Source organism: Mauremys reevesii, linkage group 11 (genome assembly GCF_016161935.1).
Source record: "Mauremys reevesii isolate NIE-2019 linkage group 11, ASM1616193v1, whole genome shotgun sequence".
NCBI lineage: Eukaryota > Metazoa > Chordata > Testudines > Geoemydidae > Mauremys > Mauremys reevesii.
Genome location: NC_052633.1, coordinates 64,743,935 through 64,768,222, shown reverse-complemented (window position 1 = coordinate 64,768,222; position 24,288 = coordinate 64,743,935). Strand labels below are relative to the sequence as shown.

Genomic DNA, 24,288 nt, shown 5'->3' with positions numbered 1-24,288 from the left:
TCCTCTCTTTTCAGAGGGCCTCAGTGATAAGGTTCATTGACTATGACATTACAAACCAGTTTCGTAGGTATATGCCAATGTGGAATGTCTAGGATTTAATAATCCCATTACTTACATTGCAATTACTCTAGAGTAGATATGAAACTGTAAGCCGTGCTTGACTTAGTAAAGATAAGCAGTGTGATTCTTTGGAGATTTCAATTAGACCTAAGCTTCAACTGATGAAATGGGCTATACTGAGTAATGTACAGCATTGATCATTAGGCAACATTAGCATAGTTTAGCTATTAAAGTTAGTGCTGTGGAATTACAAGATTCAGCATTATGGGGCATGTTGGAGAACGCAAGCTATTCAAATCAATTTTGGGTTGGGATTTTCAAAGGCGTCTAAGGCACCCAAATCCCACTGCTTTTCCCTTAGGCTCTGGAAAACCCCAGCTTTAAATAATGCCCCTGTAGGCTGGAAAGCACCGTTTTCTACAACGGATTGAGTTATTTTAAATTTAACGAATTACCTTTTCTGCTATCAGAAAGTCATAGCGGAGCGACTCCCGGGTACAAATGGCTCCCAGCAGGAAAACAAAGACTATATATAGAAACCACCTGAAAATAACAGAGACACCGTTTGTTCCCAAAGCCACGAGATCGTTGGGCATTTTCACTATTATTAAGGCCTGCAGAAATTCAGCTACTTACAGTGGCCACCATTTGAAAGCTTCACAAATAATTGACATTACTGCAATAGTTGTGGTATTCCCTGTTCTAAATTTAGGGACTAGCATAGTACATGCAAAGCCAGGGGCGGCTCCAGGCCCCAGCACGCCAAGCGCGTGCTTGGGGCGGCAAGCCGCGGGGGGCGCTCTGCCGGCGCCACGAGGGCGGCAGGCAGGCTGCTCTAGCAAAATCCCTAGAGCCGCCCCTGTGCAAAGGCAAAGGTGTAAAGAGATAAGCAGCAACCACTGTATTGCTCTGTTATTTTTTAATACCAGCTGGAATCCCTTTGCTTAAAGCAAAGCAGGTAAGCTCATATTTAACTTTAAGCATACAAATAATCCCCATGGAGCCAAAGGGAACCATGTGCATGCTCCATGTTAAGCACGTGATTAAGGGCCAGATTTTTAAAAATTATTTAGGCACCAAAATGTGCAGATGGGCACCTAGTGGCATTTTCAAAAGTGCCGAGGTGCCTGACTCCCATCATTCCATTACTGGGAGCAGTGTGACCTAGTGGATTGCACACTAGACTGAGACTCAGGGGAGCTGAGCTCTGCCACTGGCATGACGTGTACCCTTGGGCAAATCATTTCATCTCTCTGTCTCAGTTCCTCCATCTGGAAAATGGGGATAAATAAATCTACCTTGTTTGTAAAGAAAGCACTTGGAGATCTACTGATGGAAAGCACTATATCAGAGCTAGGTACTGTATTAATTATTGTTATTGGGAGTGAAATATACAAAAATTGCCATTATGTTTTGGGAAATACAGTAGAACCTGAGAGTTACTAACCCCTTGGGAATAAAGGTTGTTCATAGCGCTGAAATTTTCGTAACTCTGAACAAAACATTATGGTTGCTCTTTCAAAAGTTTATAACTGAACAGTGACTTAATACAGCTTTGAAATTTTACTATGCAGAAGAAAAATGCTGCTTTGCCTTTATTTTTTTTAGTAGTTTATGTTTATTACAGTACCGTACTGCATTCGCTTCTTTTTTTTTTTTTTTTTTTGGTCTCTACTGCTGCCTGATTGCGTACTTCTGGTTCCAAATGAGGGGTGTGGTTATCGTTCAGTTCATAACTCCGGTTCTACTGTATGTGAAAAAATGGCCTCAGAAAGAACAACTAGATGAGAAATGACTGAAATAGGGAAATGAGTCAATGTAAATGGACATCTTCCTTCAGTCCCTCCTTAAAACTCACCTCTTCCTAAATGCCTGCAAGTGGATATGCCAAGTCTGCTGCATATTATATTAAATGTGATTGCCTCACTTTTACCTTGTCCTTCCTGCATCTATGTGAGGGTAGGGAGCACAGACAGAGGTAGCCTTCCACAAATCACTACATCCCACCATGCACAAGCAGGTGGGAGTTGTTGGGGCAGGGCAGGGAACTGAGGGGCAGATTGGAGGACTGGGCCAAAAGAAATCTGATGAGGTTCAACAAGGAGAAGTGCAGAGTCCTGCACTTAGGAAGGAAGAATCCTATGCACCGCTGCAGGCTGGGGAATGACTGGCTAAGCAGCAGTTCCACAGAAAAGGACCTGGGGATTACCGCGGATGAGAAGCTGGATATGAGTCAGCAGTGTGCCTTCATTGCCAAGAAGGCCAAGGGCATATTGGGCTGTATTAATAGGAGCATTGCCAGCAGATTGAGGGAAGTGATTATTCCCCTCTATTTGGCACTGGTGACACCACACTTGGAGTATTGCATCCAGTTTTGGTCCCCCCACTACAGAAGGGATGTGGACAAATTGGAGTCCAGTGGAGGGCAACAAAAATGATTAGGAGGCTGAGGCACATGACTTATGAGGAGAGGCTGAGGGAACTTGGGTTATTTAGTCTGCAGAAGAGAAGAGTGAGGGGGGATTTGATAGCAGCCTTAGATTTCATAGAATGTCAGGATTGGAAGGGACCTCAGGAAGTCATCTAGTCCAGCCCCCTACTCAAAGCAGGACCAATGCCCACACAGATTTTTGCCCCAGATCCCTAAATGGTCCCCTCAAGGATTGAGCTCATAACCCTGGGTTTAGCAGGCCAATGCTCAAACCACTGAGCTATCCCTCCCCCCGAAGCAGGGAGTTCTGAAGAGGATGGAGCTAGGCTGTTCTGAGTGGTGGCAGATGACAGAACAAAAAGCAATGGTCTGAAGTTGCAGTGGGGGAGATCTAGGTTGGATATTAGGAAATACTATTTCACTAGGACGGTGGTGAAGCACTGGGATGGGTTACCTATTGAGGTGGTGGAATCTCCATCCTTAGAGGTTTTTAAGGCCCAGCTTGACAAAGCCCTGGCTGGGATAATTTAGTTGGGGATTGGTCCTGCTTTGAGCAGGTGATTGGACTAGATGACCTCCTGAGGTCTCTTCCAACCCTAATATTCTATGATTCTATGACAGACCCTAGGCTCTGTCCCCAACAATGCACCAGTCAGAGGAACAGCACTGGTTCTCCTCAGGATGTACGCTGTGCCAGGTAACAAATCTCAGTGACACAATCTGCCTCTCGGTCCCCTCAAGGGACAAAAAAGCAACTTGCGTGTGGCAGAGCCGTAATTTAGCCTGCCCAGAATCATTTGTAAAATGCCCAGGGCGCAAACGACTCCAGTGTTCTTTTAAGCTTCAGGAATGACCTTCCGCACTTCATGCAAGGTTAATCCCCAAGATCATGTAACAGGCAATTACAAGCCTTCAAAATGTTCTAATCATCCCTCCGATAAAACTGTACCCTTTATGGCAGTGAGAGGAAATATTACCATCACACATATTGCATTAAAAAAAAAAAAACCCCTTTCACACCACCATGCAAAAACTGATCAGGATGAGAAACGACATACAAAGGACACAGTGTCACATTCACTATGGGTTTGCCACCAGAAGGGCTCCTTTTATCTGCTGGTATGTCTACACAGCACTGGGAGCATGTTTTCCAGTTCGGGTACACAGAGGCGCTAGCTCGGCTTGAACTAGCGCACTAAATATTTCATTGTGGACAAAGTTAGACCAGCCCGCCTGACCTCCTAGGTATGCACGCAAGTAACTAGCCCGATCCGCCTCCCATCCTGCCTTGTGAGGCTAAACCCTAAGTCATTCTTCATAAAAAAGTACTTGAGAAATTTAGCTGCAACATGTCAGCTAATACAAGAAAACGACTCTGCCTGTTTCTTTAGAAGGCTTGTAATTTTTCTTTTCTTAAAAAAACCCAAATCCAACAACTCTGAAATCTACTCTAGAGTAGTCCAATCTGACAATTCTAGAGTTAATACACATTCTGTATTAGGAAGTGGGCCTGAGGGGTGGAGAAGAATTGATTATATCCGCATTAATGAATCTCTTCACTAAAACCATCCAGAGTAGGAGGGGGTAATAGATGATAATTTGAACAAGAGCCAGACTTTAATTTTCCAGATGGGTGAGTAATAAAAGGTTGACTGGAATATGAAATAGATTGGTCACATCCAGGGCACACTCTAAACAGAAAGTAAATTCTTCTCACTCTCTTTCAAGCGACTTACGAAATGCCGATAGCTGCCAGAGACCCGAGTGGGATGCTGGCCGCAGGCTTCTGGAGATCTCCACTCATATTAAACCCAGCCATCACACCTGCATGTTGTAGACAAAGATAAACATAATTTGGAATTAGATCATTTATTGATCATGTCAGAACTGTAGCTATACTTTGTCACGTAACTGTTGAAAACACTATCTGTCCCATAGCCGTAGCTTTGTAAGTAAGTAACCATTCAACCCTGTATCCAATGGTAACAAGCTACCAAAAACATGCCCACAAAGGACTCTTTGTTCAGACTGGACAATGAAATGAGAAAAAAGCATGAATTTAAACAAAAACGTCTTATCTTAATACAAACATCATGGAAAACAGCGTTGTTCAATTGTCAATAGAAAAGTGCTGCCATTCATCCCAGTGTCCATTCAACAGGCCGTATTACCCAACTCTGACACATGATGGGTTCTTACATCCAGGAGAAACAATCTTTATTATAAAAATGGCTTGTACTGTCTGTGTCTACCAACGATCCCACGCACATTTAACTGATAGAGAATAATAATACTGTGCAGGCACATGGCATCTTCCATCCAAGAATCTGCTTTGCAGATGTCAGTTAAAGCTCACGACACCCTGGTGAGATAGGTATTATCTCTAGTTTGCAGATAGGGAAACTGAAGCTCCGAGAGGTTAAGTGTTAAGCCCAAAGTCACACAGAAAGCACATGGTAGAACTGAGGACAATCTAACTAAACTGTTGTTATTATTTATATTCCAGTAGTTCCTAGAGGCCCCAGCAATAGACACATAGAAATACATAGTACGGGACAGACTCTACCCCACAAAGTTTACAATCTAAATAAACAAGACAGACTAAAGGATAGAAGAGAAGGAGAATTATCCCCCAGTTTGCAGCTTGGCTAACAGAGGCACAAAGGGATTAAGTGACTGGCCCACAGTGCCTGAGTCTCAGTTCAGTGCCATAAGCACAATACTATCCCTCCTGGTCAAAATAGCTTTTTCGCACTTCCTAGAAGTATTCAGATACTGATAAAGAGAAAAGTAGCCATGTTACTTTAATTGTACACTGAAGAATAGTGTACTACTAATAGTAGTGCACAACTAATAGTACACTAATTGTCCAAATTCTCATCATGTTTTTAGTGTACTTATCTCCATACACCATTGTGAAGGAAGGAAGTATTATTATCCCCATTTCACAGATGGGAAACTAAGTGGTCAAATGACTTGCCCAAGGTTGCACAGGAAGTCTGTGGCAGAGCAGGGAATGGACCCTGAGTCAGTTCCAGGATAGCACCTTAACCACTGAACTTCCTTCCTCCTCAGTTCAACTCATTACCATGCAAAGTGTTTGGAAGGTGCCCCTTGCAGACTGCAGTCTACTGGCATGGCATGGTAATGAGTCCCCTTCGTTGTGGGGTTTTTGCCAAGATGAATTGCTCCTGTCTGGTCTTTGGCTCAGGAAGAAATGCCACACAAGGGCCAATTACTTCGTGGGAGCGCTTTAAAATGACACCGACTTGTGAATTGGAGCCTGTCGTTGCTTATTCACCACCCAAACTCTGACTTCATCATTCCTGTGCAGCATTAGTTTCCCATCTATGAAATGGGGGTAATAATACTTCCTTACTTCACAATGGTGTATGGGGACAGGTATAGTAAGGACTTTGAGCCACTCTGATAGTTCAGTAATGGGGCCATATAAGTATGATGATAACAAGAGTTAACGTGGGCATCATCAACCACAGAGGCCAAAGAGCCTCCTATATACAACAGGCAGACCTCAAATCTTACTGAAGAGGACCAAGGAAGTTCAGGAGTCACAGGTGGTGTCTTGCTGTTTTATTCTCAATCACCCTGTCCACAAAGGACATGTTACAGACAGGGTGATAGCTGAAGAAGATTAGCATCAAGAAGTGCTTTCCTGAGTAGCAGGCCCAACGGTTTTCAATGAAGCAGCAACCTGCTTACCCTTAACAATAAAGTCCTCCTTCCCAGTCAAATACAAGAAAGAATGGGTCTGATTTGCAAGCATAGGATGGAGTGCTCTCAAAAATTCTGGCTCGCAACAAGAAAAACTGTCCAAAAAATCAACTTGAGAAGCTGGGACATTTCTCTCCTTCACACGTAGATCAGCCCCCATGGAAGCATTCATCCCCCTCCAAATTTGAACAATCTTATCTGCAGATTGTTCTCAGAGAGAATTACCCACGGCTCTGTTTCAATCCGATAGCAGCCTGGATTTTCCACACAGACCCACTATCTCACAAAGCAGATAATGGCAAAGCTGCTGGGCAAGGCAGGATAAAAACGTGCTCAATTCAGCCAGGAAACCAAGGGAGTATCGAGACAGCCTGTACATCACAACTACGCCCAATATAATCCTATTCTGGGAATTGTCCATGGGATGGACAAATGAAAACTTTTGCAGAAGGGTACTACCCACATCATAGGTCACAGACAATCAGCAGCTACACCACCTCCAGTTTATAACTTAACCACCTACGATTTATCATAGATCACTGTCCTATGACAAATATTTTTACATTTTCTAGTACATTGCATGATAAGTCAAGATAGAGAGCAAGGGCCCTTTCCATTCCTCATTGCCTTCATTCCTCAGGAGATGGGGAATGGAAAATACCAGATAAGAGTTCGTTTTTAAAAGGGACCAAATTCTCTGCTCATGTACATTGGCACCACTCCACAGCCTTAGTGGAGCTGTGCCAGTTTGCATCAGCAGATTATTTAACCCAAGACTTCTAAATCTATTTGCGGTCAGTTTGAAACACCAGATGCATTTTATTCCAGATTTCAGTTTCAGTGCAAAGATATTTCACGGTAACATGACCTCAAGAGGTAAGTTATTTACTTTGTTGTAACTGGAGTTCTTCGAGATGTATGGTCCCGATCTATATTCCATTGTGGGTACACATGTGCTTCATGTGCCTGAGACTGGAGAATTTTTGCAAGCAGTGCCCGTTGGTCCTGTGTCCCTACTCTTCTTGCACTCTGCATGGAGGGCATAAGGGGTGACCGCTTCTTCAGTTCCTTCTCCACCACAAATCATGCCACGATTCAAAGCAGAGGGGAAGCAGGGCAGGTAGTGAAATACAGATAGGGACCATGCATCTTGAACTCCAACACGGTAAGTGACTTTAACGTTCCTTTCTTCTTTGAGTGCTGGTCCCTATGTGTATTCCACTGTGGGTGACTGATAAGCCGTCCTTAGAGAGAAGGAGGGTGCAAGGATGCAGGTGGTATAGCTGCTTGTAGAACTTCTGCCCAAAGGATGCATTAGTGGAGGACTCTTGGACCAAGGCATAATGCCTTATGAATGTGTGGAAGGAGCTCCACTTAGTTGCCCTGAAAATGTCAAGCAGGGGACCTCTTGAAGTGATGCTACTGAGGCCGACTGTATCTTGTAGAGTGAACCCTTACTCCATGTGGGGGAGGAAGCTGTGCCATCCGGTAACAGAGTTAAGGATACACCTGGAGAGCTATTTAGAGATCCTCTGAGAGGATACAGTGGCCCAGTCTCCATTAAGGTACTGAGCACATTCAACCACCGTGGAAGTGAAAGGACGTTAAGGGAGCTCCCATCATTGCAGGATTGAGCCCTTAGGTTGTGCATCTTTAAACACAATGACAGAAGATTCAAAAGCCTTTAAAGTGCTTCAGTCCTTCCACAGAGAGTGAACAAAAAGAGCAGCTATGCCAACTACTCAGCAAAATGCATGAAACAGGAGAGGCTCAGAGGCCAAGCCTTTCTGAGTTCTGAATGTGCTCTGACACTCTGCTAGGCCTGACACATCACTACCCTCTCTATCCCCGCTCTGACAAATACTCCCTTTATAATCAGCAGCATCAGAACAGAACTACAGGAGTGTTTAAGGAAACGGGAAGCAATTCCCTTCTGTAAAAGGCCAGACAAGCCATTGAAAGAAGGATTCTTCAGTCGGCCTTCGCAGTACATTCACGTAGCCCTGGTGATCCAGCTGGTTGAACGAATATTTTGGGACAAAAGGGAAGTAACAGGAACACTTGCTCCTCCAAGGCAAATGAGGTAGATTTCTAACAAAACAAGTATTTATGCTACTCATTTATTTCATCTGTTTTATGAAACCATATAATATGTCTCCCTGCACTGCAGCAACTCTGCTAATGACTTTCGGCTAGTTGCTTAGAGCTAATCCTCTGAAAGTTCATTCTATAATCCAAGGATTCATCACTATGGAAACTGCTTACAATCAGTACTTTTTATAGCAAAAAAACAGCATCAACAAGAGGTATTTTAACTCGAATTGATGGAGATTTCATTCCTACTTGGCATGGCCAGATTCCTTTTTTTATGGTCTTTTAGTTAATTTAGGAAAGTGAAATAAAACCAAATCCACAATTAAATTTAACAAATGTGTCAGCTGGAATGATAAGCAATGGTACTACACATACCATGCCACCAGCCTTCACCTTACACATACCACCACATCAGCACAGCAACGATCATTAGCAAGAGTCTCTCAGTAGCTATGCTGAGAGGCTAATGCAAAGAAAAATCGATAATTAGGGAGAGAGGATAACTGTGGGCTAGGGCATTGAGTAAAGGGCTGGGACTCAGCACAAACGGTTTTTGGTTTTTTTTTTGCAACTTTACCATTGATTTGTTGTGTGATCTTAGGCAAAACTTACCTGTGCATTAGTTGCTCCATCTACAGTGAAATGGGAATGCTCATCTACTTTAGGAAAAGCATTTAAGAATTATTACCCACAATTTAGGAAATAAATCTTGTTCATCACCATTATAGGCAAGTGCTATCGAATGTGATACGGTAGATTAATACTATGGCCTAATAACACTGACCTAAACCAATACCTAACCCTCTAGTCTGGAAGTCAGGACAGGTTTCATAGATAACAGTGGACTGCATTCAAAGAAATCCCAGCTCCCTGTATCAAGGAGTTAAGATAAAAGAGTCAGTGTCCATTAGGGGGAAAAAGGCATGAAAATTAGAAGGTCAGGTCAATTACAGCTCAGCACCAATAGATTAAAAACAACATGGAATTTCTGACCACCAGGAAAAAGAAGATTAAATTAGTGCAATGCGGCTGTGCAGAACGTGAGCCATCCCAGAATCACTGATCCACCATGCACTCACTGAGGCAGGCTGGCATGGCCAGCCCTGATAATCAGGAGAGTTGCTTGCGTTGCTGCCCTGAAAAGGTGCTAAGACTAATTCACATTGTTTATGTGTGCTCGCCTCTATAATGCAGTTTAGGTAATAAAGCATAGGTAATAAAACGTATAGTACCTGTAGCAGCTGGGAAAAACACTCCAAAAACAGTGAAGAAGGACTCCCCCGTACTGTAGTCTGGTAGCGTGTTGTTAAACATAAGTTCTTTCGAATATCCAACAAAGCCATGTTCTGGAAACACAAGGGGTTTAAATGTAAACTATAAGGAAATGGATTTGGAATCTGATAGATGGAAATCCTTATTTACAGTCTCTCTCTCTCTCTCTCTCACACACACACCCACACGAGTATATCTACACAGCAAAGAAAACCCTATGGCTGGCCCATGCTAGCCAACTCAGGCTCACGGGGCTCGAGCTGCGGGGCTGTTTCGTTGCTGTGTAGCCTTCTGGGCTCAGGCTGTCCACACAGCAATGAAACAGCACCGCAGTCTGAGCTCCGTGAGTCAGCTAGCCCAGGCCAGCTGTGGGTGTCTAGTTGCTGTGTAGACATACTCTCTCTCTCCCTCCCCCGCCGTTGGGGAAGGTCTATTTTCCAAACACATGTGACCACACCAATTGGTTTAAGCCTTAAATTTGTAATAACTAATATGAATTCAGGAAAACGTGGTTGGTCCTATTTTAAATTTCTGGCGAAACTGTAGCTAAATACAACTCAGATGGGCACGGTCAGATCATCAGCTGGTGTAAATCCTCACAGCGCCATTGAAATCCTTGGAGCTGCCTGGATTTAAGCCAGCTGAGGACAAAGCTCACAATATCTGCCTATATGGGCTTGTCTGTATGGAGAAACTGACTGGCAGAACTACAGCAGTCTAATGATCCCACTATAGCTATGCCAGTATAAAACTCTGCACTTCTAAAGCAGAGTTATTATACTGAAATAAAGTCACTTTTATTCCAGAACTGTGTCCACATGGGAGTTATAGCACTGTAGTATAATTTTACCACTATAGATCTGCCTGTCCGTTTCCCCGTGTAAAGAAGCCCTAAGTCTACAATTGACAAACACTGACTGTGAGAGTTGCCATCAATCAATACATACAATGCATCTTTAAGCACATGTTATCAATAAACCCACAGCTGAGATAAACCTGATGTACTGTAGATTAGGTCCTCCCCTATAGGCTAGACTCAGACACAGACTGAAAAAAATAAGGCCCTATAATATAGCCAGAGACTCCCACCTCAAGTTTTATTCTTAGCATCCCCACCTACATTGTTATTCTGTTGCTGCACTATGGTTTCAAAAATGTAGCCGAACACATGGCTGTGCGCTATGACCAACAAAACTCTTTCCCAGATCTTCAGCAGATGTTTAAACTGGTGCATAAACATGTATCATAATGAAAAACAAATGCCAATAACCGCGTACCTTCTGCTGTTGCTGGAGATTTCATGCTTCCCCACACCCACCTCATGCTAAGTTTTTCCAGATCACACATGAATTTTGATTTAAAAAAAAGGAAAGGTGTTACGAAGTATGGAAAAAGGCAACTGGTGAGAGATCAGCACTGTGTAAACGATAATCTCCAAGTATCTAAGACATTTATTCCCCCCTCCACCACCCACCCACACAGTGCAGACTTGGATACTGCACATTAAACCATCTGAATTTGCCAGACATATTTGAGGCTGACAGCTCAAGGAAAGGTCATGGGATGGTCGCAGTAAAAATGGCTCAGATCACGGAAATGTGGTAAGTAGTAAATGATGCATACAACAGACTCTATAGAAAGAGTGACCCTATTGTCTCAGTTGACTGGGACAGTCCTGGTTTTTCATATGGTGTCCTAGTGTTGCAGGAACTTCTTCCAGGAGACATGAACTGTACTGGTTTTTCATTTCATTAATCAAAACATTTGCTTTAACAACTACAAAATGTTTGTCCATGGCATATTATTATACCAATGAGAATTTTCCCTGTGTTTATGAGGAACTAATAGTCCAGTGGAATGAGTGTTCAGTGCAATGACCAATGTTTCACGTGAAGAGAAAAAGGTGACTGAGTGTAGACTCTATCACAGCTATCCTTTGCCTCAAAGAGAACGTAAATGACTCTTTTGATGAACAAGAGCTCTGCTTAAAACATCTACAAATTTTACTTCTAAAAACACAGAGAACAACAGGGCTTTGAAACCATCACAGAAAATTCCTATGGATAATCAAAAGCTCCTACAGAATCCTCATCAGCTGGGTGGCCTTGGCATGAATGGACAAAAAGCACACAAAAAATCTTGCTACTATTTTTTTTTTTAATCACAGAATCTTAGCAGTATAGGACTGGAAGGGACCTAAGTATGTCATTTAATCCAACCCCCTGGACTCATGGCAGGACCAGGGGCGTCTCTATGCTTTTTGCCACCACAAGCACGGCAGTCAGGCGGCCTTCGGTGGCACGCCTTCAGGAGGTCTGCCGGTTACGCAGATTTAGCAGCATTTCTGCGGGTGATCTGCCGGTCCCGCGCCTTCGGCGTACCCGCCGCCGAAGCCACGGGACCAGCGGATCTCCCACAGGCATGCCGCCCTCACAGTGACCGGCATGCCGCCCCCCGCGGCTTGCCGCGCTGGTGCCTGGAGCCGCCCCTGGGCAGGACTAAGTAATAACTAGATCATTCCTGATAGGCATTTGTCTAACCTGTTCTTAAAAATCTCCAATGACAGAGATTCCACAACCTCTTTAGGTAATTTGTCCCAGTGCTCAACTACCCTGACAGGAAGTTTTTCCTAATGTCCAACCTAAAGCTCCCTTGCTGCAATTTAAGCCCCTTGCATCTTCTCCTTAACCTCTGAGGATAAGACAACAATTTTTCTCCTGTCAACATAGCACTGTCTACACCGGGACTTAGGTTGGTATAACTGCTTTGCACAGATTTTCCACAACCCTGAGCAATGTAATTATACTGACAAAAGTTGCTAATGTAGACCAAGCCTCAGGCACAAAGAGACTCATGGTATGTCTATACTTAAACCTTAGTCTGGAGAAGAGAAGACTGAGCTGAGACATAACAGTTTTCAAGTACATAAAAGGTTGACTTAAATGGACGTTTTGCCCAAGTTAGGGTTGCAGTGAGGCTGGCTGAAAATATTCTGTCAAAACTATTGTTTGATGGAAAATTGGTTTTGCAACTGAAGAATTATTTTGGGATGAGTGTCTCTCCTATCCCAAGCATGTAGTCAAAGGAGAGCAGTGAGTACTCTGGAGCCCAACCAAAAGCATTTGCTGGAAATCGTCCTTTGTATGATAATACAATACAAGAGACTGATTTATTTTTGTAGGGATTCTTGCTTAAAAAGTTAATGGCATGCTCTGTTGGTTGGCCTCATGTAAGAGGGACCCAAACTTTGAACACTGGGGGCTGCACTGGCAATAGGCCAGTCACCTGCATCTAATTTATTTATAAATGCACAGAACGTTAGTGATCCTTGTGCTTTTTCCCCGCGTTGCATCCAATCTTCCCCCTCTTTATTAGTTACGGTCACTCGCCGCAACACATCAAATCTTGGATTGCAAGACCCGGCCTCTGTATTTGTTTTGTGAAGTATCTTGTGCACTGTGGGTGTGCTGTATAACAGTCATATTATTTGTTTGTTCTTCCATTGGCCTTGGCAGATGAATACAAAATGCCTACTGAGGAAGGTTATCCCTGACCAGCATCATCCTCACCCTCAAATCTGAAAGAGAGAGCAGCGCTGGGTCTTATTTTATGTCCTTGTGGACCATTGTGTGCCCTCGCTCTTGGATCTTGGATGGGGTGTTAACCATTTTACCACTGCTATTATGGTACCAGCCACAATCACAGACACACTGTATAGAAACAAAAGGATGTCAGCTACAGTCCAAATAAAGGCTGAGAACTAACTTGCTTTCAGCTTCATTTATGGCTCCTGGTGAGAAGATTTTGAGAAAAAGTCATGCCTAGGGAAGGAGTTGGTTGGATCCCTAGGAGAATGGAGGAGGCACAGGATTTAGCTCACACTGTACTCAGATCCCTCGCCCACATTGTGTGGTATATTATGAAAGGAAACAGAAAGCATCCGTAACTCTCAACACTTCACTCTCCGAAGGCGAGGAGAAGCTCCCTCACTGAGCTCTAAATGCTGATGTTAGAAGCTTTGTTTCTCCTCACCGTTGGACAATTTTAACAGTTGGGCTTTTTCAGTTTGAAGAACAGAAAAATACTTGAGTCAGCTTCGAGACGCGAGGCTCGAGAACACAGGACACACCTTAGTGGGCTGACCGTGTGCAGAGCCTGAGGTTTCCGCCTAGCACTTTAAGATCTTGGAAAATGACTGATTTGGAGACCCTGCCAGCAAGCAGTGGTTATTTGGGGTCAGCCCATTATGCAACTACATAAAGGATATCTGCCCTGCCAAGTTTTATGCAACCTGGAGCTCATTACAAATTAGTCAAGTTTTGGCCAGATTCAAAAAGCCTACTCATAAGCTTAAAGTTAAGCAAACCCTGGCAGGGAGGCAGGATTGACCACGGAACTAAATCATGCACAAGTGAAAACTACCTTAAAGAACATTCCACCAAATGACCGTCACTTACTACGCTGTACTTGTGGTTAGAGATTTATGCATAAAGGTGGATGCTGAGGTTCTTGGAAGACCGTGAGATTTAAAAAAAAAATAAAAAAAATAAACCACCATGTTTCCATTCCAAATACCACAAAGTGGTACCTGGCTTGGATTTTTCTCACTGGAACAGTCAGCAAGTTTTTCTTGCAGGATGTTTTCTGGGCCTGACTCTAGAATGTTCAGGATCCTGGAGGGTAAGATGTGGGGCTTAGGAGAGCCTCAGCATAACTGTACAATGCTAGAGTAATTATCTCCTCTTCTCTATTTCTCTCCTTCTTCAATCACTAAATCCTGTCTATTTCCTCACTAACGTCGGCCCTGTTCCTCTTCATCACCATTGCCAAAACACTTGCAAAGTCCTCAGTCTTCATGAAGCAGCATTTTGGAGAGTGCCTAGCCATTGGGGGTGCGGGTCTCTCTCAATGTCTCCTGCACCGTGTATAAATAATTACATGTTTTTTGGAACAGGGATATGGGTCTCCCACCTGCCTGGTGACTGCCTAACCACCAGGCTATACAGTCATGTTCACTTGCTCTCACTCTCTCTGGCCCAATGACTATTCAAGTATTTTATTCACAGGAGAGGCTGAGACAGACCCATACCAGAATATCCCATAGCCCAGTGATTAGAACGCTCTCCTACGCCATGAAAGAACCACATTCAAATCCTTTCTCTTCATCAGATGGGGGTGGGGAGATTGAACATGGGTCTCCCACATCCCAGGTGAATGCCCTAACCACTGGGTTAAAAGTTATAAGGTGATGCTCCTCCCTGCATTTTGTAAATGGTATCTAAAGGCCCCCACTCCCCCCAAAAAAATTGGCCAAAATTATTAGGCAAATTCGTGTTAAATTTGTCAGGAGGGAAAAATCCCTATTCATCCAAAAAAAATTCACTCAGTTCTAGTTGTGGTATTACGTCCTTTCACCACAAAGTCATCCTTACAAGCCCAGTCAGGCTGGTGGTACCCAGAGATTGTTGCTACGTTGGATGAGCTATATGAAATGAATTTGGTCTGGTCTAGTTTCCAGAAGACAAGTATCCCCAGCACAAAACCAGTACAAGTACAGTATCCTATTGAAAACCTCACCAGAGGGGCAAAAGACGGACTCGAGTACGGAGAGTCAGCTACCCTCTCTTTCCTGGTACTCACCCTTCTACGTCAGAGCTGAGGTCTGGTGTGGAGAAGCTTGCACCACCACCGCCTGTGAGGTGAATACACGTAGGACTTCCGTTCATTGGGGCTATGCAGCTCACACCCACAGTAAACTCACTAAAAAATTATACCCATAGCCCATAACAGAAAAGCAACATTTTTCTTCACCAAGAAAAAGTCAAGACTATTCTCTTAATTGTGCCCAGTGTTACTCACAGTGATCTTCTAACACAGTGCTAGGGATTAGTTTCCACACATCTGAGTGGATGAGCTCCCATCCAGGGTTAATCCTTAGAAGAAAAACAACTTGCATGCACATGGATTCCTGAAGATCCATAAATGGTTTCTGTAATTTATTTGCTTGTAGGGTTTCATGCTACAAATCACAATGAAGATCATGGCACAAGTGCTTGCTAACATTTTGTCCCTGCCTTCCAATTTACATAAACAACTGGATTTAGTTCTTGTGCAGATGCCAGCCAAGATGATCTCATGATCCACTGGTTATGATGACAGTTTTGAAAGCTTCACTGAGGCAGACCCAGAGCAGGTGCCATTCACGCTATTTTAGTTAAGATTATTATTCAGTTATAATCTCCTTTGACATGCATAAACATAGAGGTCCCTCCCTGCTAATCTAAATCAGACACAAACAGTAAAAGTTCAGCCAACTGTGAAGGTCACTTGAAATGGTATAGATCTCTGGCGACTTATCATGATCAAAAGGCTGTGGTGAAGATGTGTGGGATCCAAGGAGGAAAATGAATGGTACTGTAAGTGCCTTTCCCAACCTGCTCCAAAACACAAAGGCTGCACACTGCAAAGTCAAAAGACAACCCCTACTTCTCCCACCCTCACCCCCCACCCCCCGCAGTCACCTTTCTATGATTGGGCTTTGTTAACAGTGAAATTAACAATAAAATAAAGTCCAGCTCAAACCTCCCCAAGGTGGGCTGCTCCTTGGGCTCCCCCCTTGTCACTACTTAGCCCGCACCCTAGATCCTCTCTCATGAGGGAGTCACTTCGGCCTCCCTTATACCCAGGTGGACTAACACCTATCTCAGAAAGTTAGTAGAACGTATGTAATCCTTTTCCCAGTAACATCTGTGAAATAACTGTGTGGGGTGTTTCAGCAAATACTGCCAACCTGTTACAGGCAGGACATGGAGGGAGATCTCTGAATGAGGGAGCAAAGATGAGAGAAGAATACAGAAATAGTGTTTAGGAGGGAGGATTGGGAGGAGGACAGGAAGTGGGAGGGAGTCAGAAGAAAAAAGAGCAGAGAGAGATGCAGAGCTGAATGGACTTGAGTGTCAGAGTTTCTACTAAATAACCCTAAATTCAGGGATAACTTCACCGTAACAATTCACTGTGGCCTGAAACTTGGTATAGGAGGCATAAGCGCAAGCGGGCTTTTTTTCCCCTTCAAGCCCACAAACATTACAGGAGAAGCTGCATTCCGCTATTGCTGAGTTGTAAAACAGAACAATTCAAAAGGGAAAGATGAGTTGCCAGGTAAGCCAGACTGGATGAAGCACAAACAAAATCTTTGCCAAACCAGAACTGAGATTCAAACAAGTTTTAACATTTTTCAAACAGCGTTGAGCAGACATCCTTGCACTTCCTGATTTGCTCTAGAAGTGCAAGAAACTCTGCTTTAAATCACATTTTCTGACAGGCACTGGTGGATTAAAACTACTACGCTGGGGCCAGATCCACTAAAACTTGGCAACCCCTCCCCACAGACAGCAGTAGGTGTGGCATATGCTAGCTGAGTTAGGGTAACGTAATTCCCAGCTGCTGCCTGCCACTGTTTTCCCTTGGACAATGCCATGATGGGACCTGCAGGGTTGAAAGAGGGCTCATAGTGCATTTCCTCCTCCCTAGACTGTGCACTAGCCACTGTTGGTTGGTTGCAACCAGCTTTGTGCCCTGCCACATTCAGCATACAACTTATTATTTTTATTATTATTTTATTTTTTTTATTTGCTGCTGCATTCCACGCCTCCAACCACTGTATATGGATTCAAAAATCTTACTAAGAAGCCTGATCATGTGAGATTCCAAACCAAACAGTGCTGGACACATTTGGATCCGAACTACCAGAAGCTTTATCCAAAACAATATGTTAACACCTTTTGTGAGTCAACCCATTACTAGCATCAGAGGGGTAGCTGTGTTAGTCTGGATCTGTAAAAGCAGCAAAGAGTCCTGTGGCACCTTATAGACTAACAGACGTATTGGAGCATGAGCTTTCGTGGGTGAGTACCCACTTCGTCGGATGCATCCAACAAAGTGGGTATTCACCCACGAAAGCTTATGCTCCAAGCTATAGGGTGCCACAGGACTCTTTGCTGACATTACTAGCACTAATTTAGGCTGCTGCTTTGCAGTCCATTAACCCCAAAACAACCTCATAAACAAATACAAACAAACAAAGTTTGGAAGTGTTAGTTCATGCATGCTTTCAGATCACTGAATGGACCATAGCGAGTAATATAACCTCGTATACTACTATAGTGGTATTCGTTCATACAAGCACATGCACTGCAATTCTAGACACTACACAAAAGGCTAAGCACACAGTGTTACAGTGAGCCAGCTGGTGGATTGGGTTAGTCCATTTGCCACTCACCTCTGGAGTTCTGGGTTCAAATCCCAGCTTTAGGTTGTAAGTGAAACAGAGTCTGGTGATATCCCAGGTGCCCCACGAACAACTGCCTACGTCTCAAAGCTGTCATAGCATTAGGGCAAGAGTGCAAATCACTACTTGGGGCAGACCTAGGCCTGGAAAAAGCAGTGGAGCTTTATTTTATTTAAATAAATCCTGATTGATCGATGCAAGGACAAAATATATCCACGACATAATTAGAACAGTGGTGCAAGGCCACAGAAGTACAGAGAAAGGTCTCCGGGGAAGACTGCACAGCAATTGCACAAGCTCAACCCGATAGTGCAGAGGTGCTCAGCCCCCTCCAAGCCCTAACTGAAGTCAAGAGGCGTTAAGGAAGCTCAATACTTCACAGAAGCTGCTTGAAGTCTTGGTAGGACTGGGGCCTACTGTGCCTGGCTCTAACCAATGTTAAGGCAGCCATGTTGCCAGACGTGCTAAATACACATTTGTCTTTACAGCGGCAGGGAAGGAACATAGGATTACTACATAATTTACTTCTTAACTCTCAGTTCAATTCACACTAGTCATTAAAATACTTATTTTAGCATTATTTGTCTGCGTTCTTATTAAAACTAATTATGGCTGAGGACACGTGGGGATACTCTGCAGATCCTGTTGAAATGGAATTTTAGGTCCCAAGGCTGCAGGTGGATTGTCACATCCACACGGAACCCTATTCCCTTCAAGAGTCCTATGTGCTAATGATGTCTCCCTTTACCCATGCTGAGGCCTGAGCCCCGCAATGGGCCCCTTACAACACCCCACTGGCCAACGTGAAAGACACCATTCTAGGATAGGTGTCTTGAACACTGCTAGATGAAATCAGAAACGAGAGAGAGAGAGAGAGGATCTGACTGCTATTTTTTCCTATTCAAAGTGTACTAATGATAAAAGGAGAAGCTGACAGTGTTTATTAGAAACCCGGTTTCCCAGGCGGGTTATAAAGTAGGACAAACAATTTACTTCAGGCTCAAACACAGCACACTTATAAGCAATCCAAAAAAAACCCAAAACCCCCAGAACAACCCTGCATCACCATTTTTCTTGTAAAAAAACAAACAAAAAAATGGGGGGGGGGGAGAATCACTGAATCGGAAGGAAAGAAAAGAAAGAAACCTGGTCTGAGATTTTTTCCTACACCCATAATAAGCAGGGCAAACCCAAAATGAAAGATTATATAAAGTCTGTAACTGAAGCAGAAAAAGCCACAGTTAAAACAATCTAAAAAGACCAAGCCCTAAGAAAGGCTATTTGGATTCCTTATCTTTTGATGGAAAAGAATGTGCTCCCTTAGATTAATGACGTGTTTACCCAAAAGGAAATCACCACCCTTCTGAAGCAGTGACTGTTTGTTCCGTCCAAGTCACTGTTTTCTGATTCTGAACTGATCTCCCAAACCTCCTGTTTAAAGTCAACACACAATACAACTTCCTGTCAGCTATTGGCTGTGAGGGATCCCAGAATTAACCCTCTCCCAAAAGCTGCCAAAGGTTGGAAATTTACTGCACCTGTCGTTCTGGCCACTGCCAATGTCAACAAGGAGGAAAATGTGGTACTGTATTTAGGTCACACTTCAGTCAAGCTGTACTATGCACATGCAGTGAGACTGGGATTGCTCTAATTGCAGCCAGTGAAATTGTAGCAGGAGGATGAGTCAGCCCCCAATAAATATACAAATATTTTTATGTAGAATGAACAAGTTAACAATTGCGTAGACTGCCAGCGCTTTAAGGGGAAAACACTTGCTGTGCATGTCTTATGATGACTAAACAGAACACTCTTTGCAAAGTTTAAAAACGCAGCATGCTGCATCTTTGCAGTTCAACGCAGGTTTCAATACATGGTAACACTTTAGATTTTGCGTGCATTTCTACAGCATGTCACCAGAGGATCTCTAAATGCCTGATCAGCATTTAAATAAGACCCACAGCACCTTTCTGAGGCAGGTGGTATTATCACTGTTCAATAGTTGGGGAAACTGAGTAATAAGAGTTTGAGTGACTCACCAAAGCTCACCTGGTGAGTCACTTCAAGTCAGGCCCCTTGTTGTAACCACAAGGTCACTCTACCTCTTCATATTATATTTCCTCCAAGGACAATACATTAATATTTACAGTATGAAGAACTGTTTATTGGCTGAAGAAATAACTTAATATTAGTCAAAATAAAAGCAGGTTAAAATCCCATTGCTACTTGCTGTCCAGTAGTAAGACCTTTAAAGGGATTTTATATTGGACGGTGTAGTGGTTCTGATGGATATTACTGAGACCTGGCTGGAGCGGAGGAATTGTTCACTCCAGGGTTTTCAGTAATTCAGCATACAAGGACAGAAGTATCCCAGGGTTGTCTGGGTGAGCACGAGCCTGGGGTAAAAACAGGGACTTGGTGAATATCTGTCTCTTGTATGAATAACAAAAGTAAGCATTAGGATCGTCTCCCATTGTACCAACCACCATGCACCTCAGGGAGTTTGGCAAGTTCATCTTGGTTATGGCGAAGTCCCCATCATTTGTTTTTCTTGAAGACCGTGATGACTAGGACAGGTGGGATTCAGATTCTTTAGCCATCAAACTCCACCAGTAAATAGACTCAACTCACTGCAGCCACCTAAAGAAGCCATTTATACTGGACCTGATTTTCTCTCTCAGCTTGGTTACTTCTTGGGTTGCATTGGCCCGACTGAGATATCAATCAGTAGTCTTCATTTCATTAAACGGTTACACTACTCAGACCCAGGACCAGCTCTAGACCCAGGACCAGCAAACCAAGCATGTGCTTGGGGCAGCACAATTCCAGGGGCGGCATTCCGGGTGGTGGTTGTTTTTTTTTTTTGCTTGGGGTGGCAAAAAACCTAGAGCCAGCCCTGCTCAGACCTTCTGCTAAAAAAGGTTCTGGCCAAGACTTAAAAAAATTAAAAAGAAAGTTAGGCTCCAAATTTCCTATTCAATTTCCTAAATAAGTGACCTGATTTTCAAAATGCTGCATTCTCTGCCTCTCCCACTGAACTGATGGAGTCAATGGAAGGTGCAGGGTGCTCCACACTTTTGAAAGCCAAGAATCTATATTATCACCTTAATCATGTACTAGCTCTGATGAGCTCTGTGGTAATTCTGATGTCGGTGAGCCCTTCTCTAAGCAGATGCTTTGAGAGTAGTGGACGCTTATACTGAAATACTAACCATGGTCATTAACACACTGATACCTGTATGTTCTTGTCCTGTCTTGACTTCTTGAAGAACACTGGGGTTTGAGAAGTAAAGAGACAAGGTGGGGATTAGAATGTAGGTGGAGAGAAACGCAGATCAAATGCTGCACTCCTCACAATACTATCAGAGCACTTCATAGACAGTAATGAAACAAGCCTCACAACATCCCTGTCGATGTAGTTAATAGAGGTGGTTGGAACCTCAAATTTCCAGGGGAAAATCTGAAATTTCAACAAAAAAAATTGCTCTAAACCAGAACCAAAAACTGAAATTTTGAAATTCCCTGCAGAACAAAATTCTGAATTTAATTTTGGAAACATCAAAATGACATTTAATTTACATAAGGTCAAAAAATTACATTTTAATTTTATTAATTCAAACTTATATTACATTATAGTTTATAATATGACCTGACAAAAATGACATGATAACATTATATTATATTGTGACCTCACAATATAAATAGGTAATTGGTACTGTAATTGGTAAAATAGTACTGTCATTGGTACTTTGTATTCAACTGCTAATTGGCATTCTAATTGGTTTGGTAATTAGTACTTGTTGGCTCAATTGGTATTCTAACAGGCCATTTGTAATTATTACTCTAATTAGTAATTGGTTTAGTAACTGTATTAATTTATTATTAATTATAATGATATTTTCCACAGTGCAGATAGGAACCAAATGCCCCACGCACTGTTTTCGATCCATTGCTGATTGTAGGACAGGAAATCAAATTTAAAAAAAAAAGAGAGGCAGCTGGAGAAATAATTTAATATTTGGAAATTATTTTCATAAAGAAAATAAATTAAATTACTTAGGCAAGGCTGTGCCACAAAACAGTGGAGTCACCTCTGGGATGGAACACTGGAGGAATGAAATCATGCAACATAAAAGATCTCATTAATTTAAAAACAATCATTAGTATACAAAAAAGAAAAAGTGATTTTGGTTTTATTTAATTGCCCCATTTAAACATAATGAAGAGGAGGAAAGTAGAGATTATAGGACAGTAAACATTTCCCTTCAACTACTTAACCTTGTTTGGCTTCTAGTACTAAATATACTGCAGCTATAAATATAGGGGGCAGAGGGAACTATAACAGAATTTATTTTAAAAAGCACAAGGAAAAATTATATCCGACACTATGGCACAAGTAGCGCTGACAGAGACTAGGAAGTTCAAAGCTGAAGTGGCAAATGCTGCCAATGTTATTTCCATGGTGACTAGCTCTCGTTAGCATCTCTGTACAATGACTGGTTTGATATATACTAATAATAGTTATCACTTAACATAGGGCTTTCCATCCATCGGCCCCAAAGCACTTTATAAGGCAGGTAAAGCATTACCATCCGCAGTTTAGAGATGGGGAAGAGAGGGAGGGAGAGGTGAAGTGACGAGGCCAAGGTCACACATGTACTACGTGCTATATATTTATGAAGGAAGGGAAAAATCACCGGATACTGTTGGGTTGGTTTTTTTCAAGCAATACACAGACGCTTTTTAAAGTTTAGAGCCTTGAGTCTGTCACTTGGTGTGTATTTGCAGGGCTATGCAGAGCCCCACTGATTTCAATGACGTTCTGCCCATATGAAATAAATTGCTGAATCAGGGCCTAGTCTGGTCGATCCTGCAGTCCCTACTCATGTGTGTAGCAGAGTGGGGCAGGCTATCCAGTAGGAAGTAAAAGAACATGAAATATGGAGCATTCAGTGAAATTGGAAAAACAGACCCCAAAAAAACCAACACAGAGAAGAATATGGACAGAGACGAAATTTCTGCAAAACTAATGGTTGGACTTCCCACCTGGGAAAGCATTAAATGAGTGAAGAGGATAAAGACAGATTAAAATGAAAAACAGGACTGAAGAGGAAAAAGAAGTGCATCTTGATAAGCAGGATGAAAGAGGCCAAAGGCAGAGAACAGTGAATGGAACTTACAGGCATATTTCATCCCGCCCACTTTATCCACCAACTCCCATCCCATGAACAAAAGCAGAGATTAAGAATAAAGAAAGCAAAGCAAATTCCCGTTTTTCTAAATTTAAATATCCTCTTCGTACGACAGCTATTGTTAGCTGATTCAACACTCTTGGCTCCTTCTAAGGCTCTAACTGAGGTGTCTGAGTGGGAGTGCAAGTCCCACCTCTATATTCAATAGGGCGACGACAGAAGTTCCTGTCAAAATTAACTAGGTAGTAGCACAAAGAACACCAGGAAAAAAGCTCGGTACCATCATCACCAACAGCCATTCCTGGGAGTCAGCCACAAATTCCCCTCCGCTAGCGCAGTTATTAATCATTTGTGTCACGGACGGTAGCATGCAGAGCACCAGCCCAACACAGGACTGCATTGCGGCAGGCACTGTATACAAACCACAATTTGAGGACTTCAATAACTCAGACATAGCTTAGGGCTTTGTTACAGGAGTGGTTGGGTGAGATTCTGTGGCCTGCATTGTGCAGGTCAGACTAGATGATCATAATGGTCCCTTCTGACTTTAAAGTCTATGAGTCTAACTCTGCAGTGAAGACATGCCCTGTATGGATAATTAAGAGGATTAGTAATGAGACAAGGGCCGTGCTCCTTTCCGTGCTGCCCCATGCATGGAATTCCCTCCATGAACTAATCTATTAGGCCATTACCCTCTCCTTCCTCAAAACACAACCGTGCCACAAGCCCATGAGAAGTCAGTCAGCCCCTGACGGCCAGATGGAGGGGCAGCTGGGAAAAGTACATATTTAGTTTGATTATATGTAGTTTAAAAAAATCAAATGTGTACATGTATATAAATCACTGCAACAACTGTATATACTTGCTTGTAGCCTCTCTCCACCTCCCATTGTTATCACCATCTATTTGTAGTATGGTAGAACCCACAACCCCCAATCAAGGATCAGGGCCCCATTGTGCGAGGGACCATACAGACAAACAACAAGGAAGACTGTCCCTGCCCCTGAGAGCTCCCAACGTACATGTCAGGCAGGACACAACAGGTAGATGAAACAGACAAATGGGGTGGAGGGATCTGAAGGATGATGTGACAAAAAAAGCAGAGCTGAGGGGAAGAGCAGAAGTCACAGCTTGCTACTTGTCTAACCAAAGCCAGGGAGGAGTGACTTACAGGCATTTTTATATATATATTAAACAGTGAGGGCAACTAAACACTGGGAAAC

The 24,288-nt window shown here is 43.0% G+C and overlaps 1 protein-coding gene across 7 annotated transcripts in view; it reads right to left on the bottom strand.

The window, feature by feature from the left end:
• Positions 1-24,288, bottom strand: part of SLC12A8 (solute carrier family 12 member 8) — an 81,540-nt gene that overhangs the window by 28,505 nt on the left and 28,747 nt on the right. For all 7 annotated transcript variants that reach the window (XM_039495881.1, XM_039495880.1, XM_039495879.1 and 4 more), the window contains exons 6-8: positions 9,550-9,663; positions 4,228-4,315; positions 516-603 (exon numbers count right to left, since the gene is read on the bottom strand). In XM_039495881.1, the coding sequence (XP_039351815.1) occupies positions 516-603; positions 4,228-4,315; positions 9,550-9,663 (290 nt within the window). The remainder of the gene's footprint in view (positions 1-515; positions 604-4,227; positions 4,316-9,549; positions 9,664-24,288) is intronic.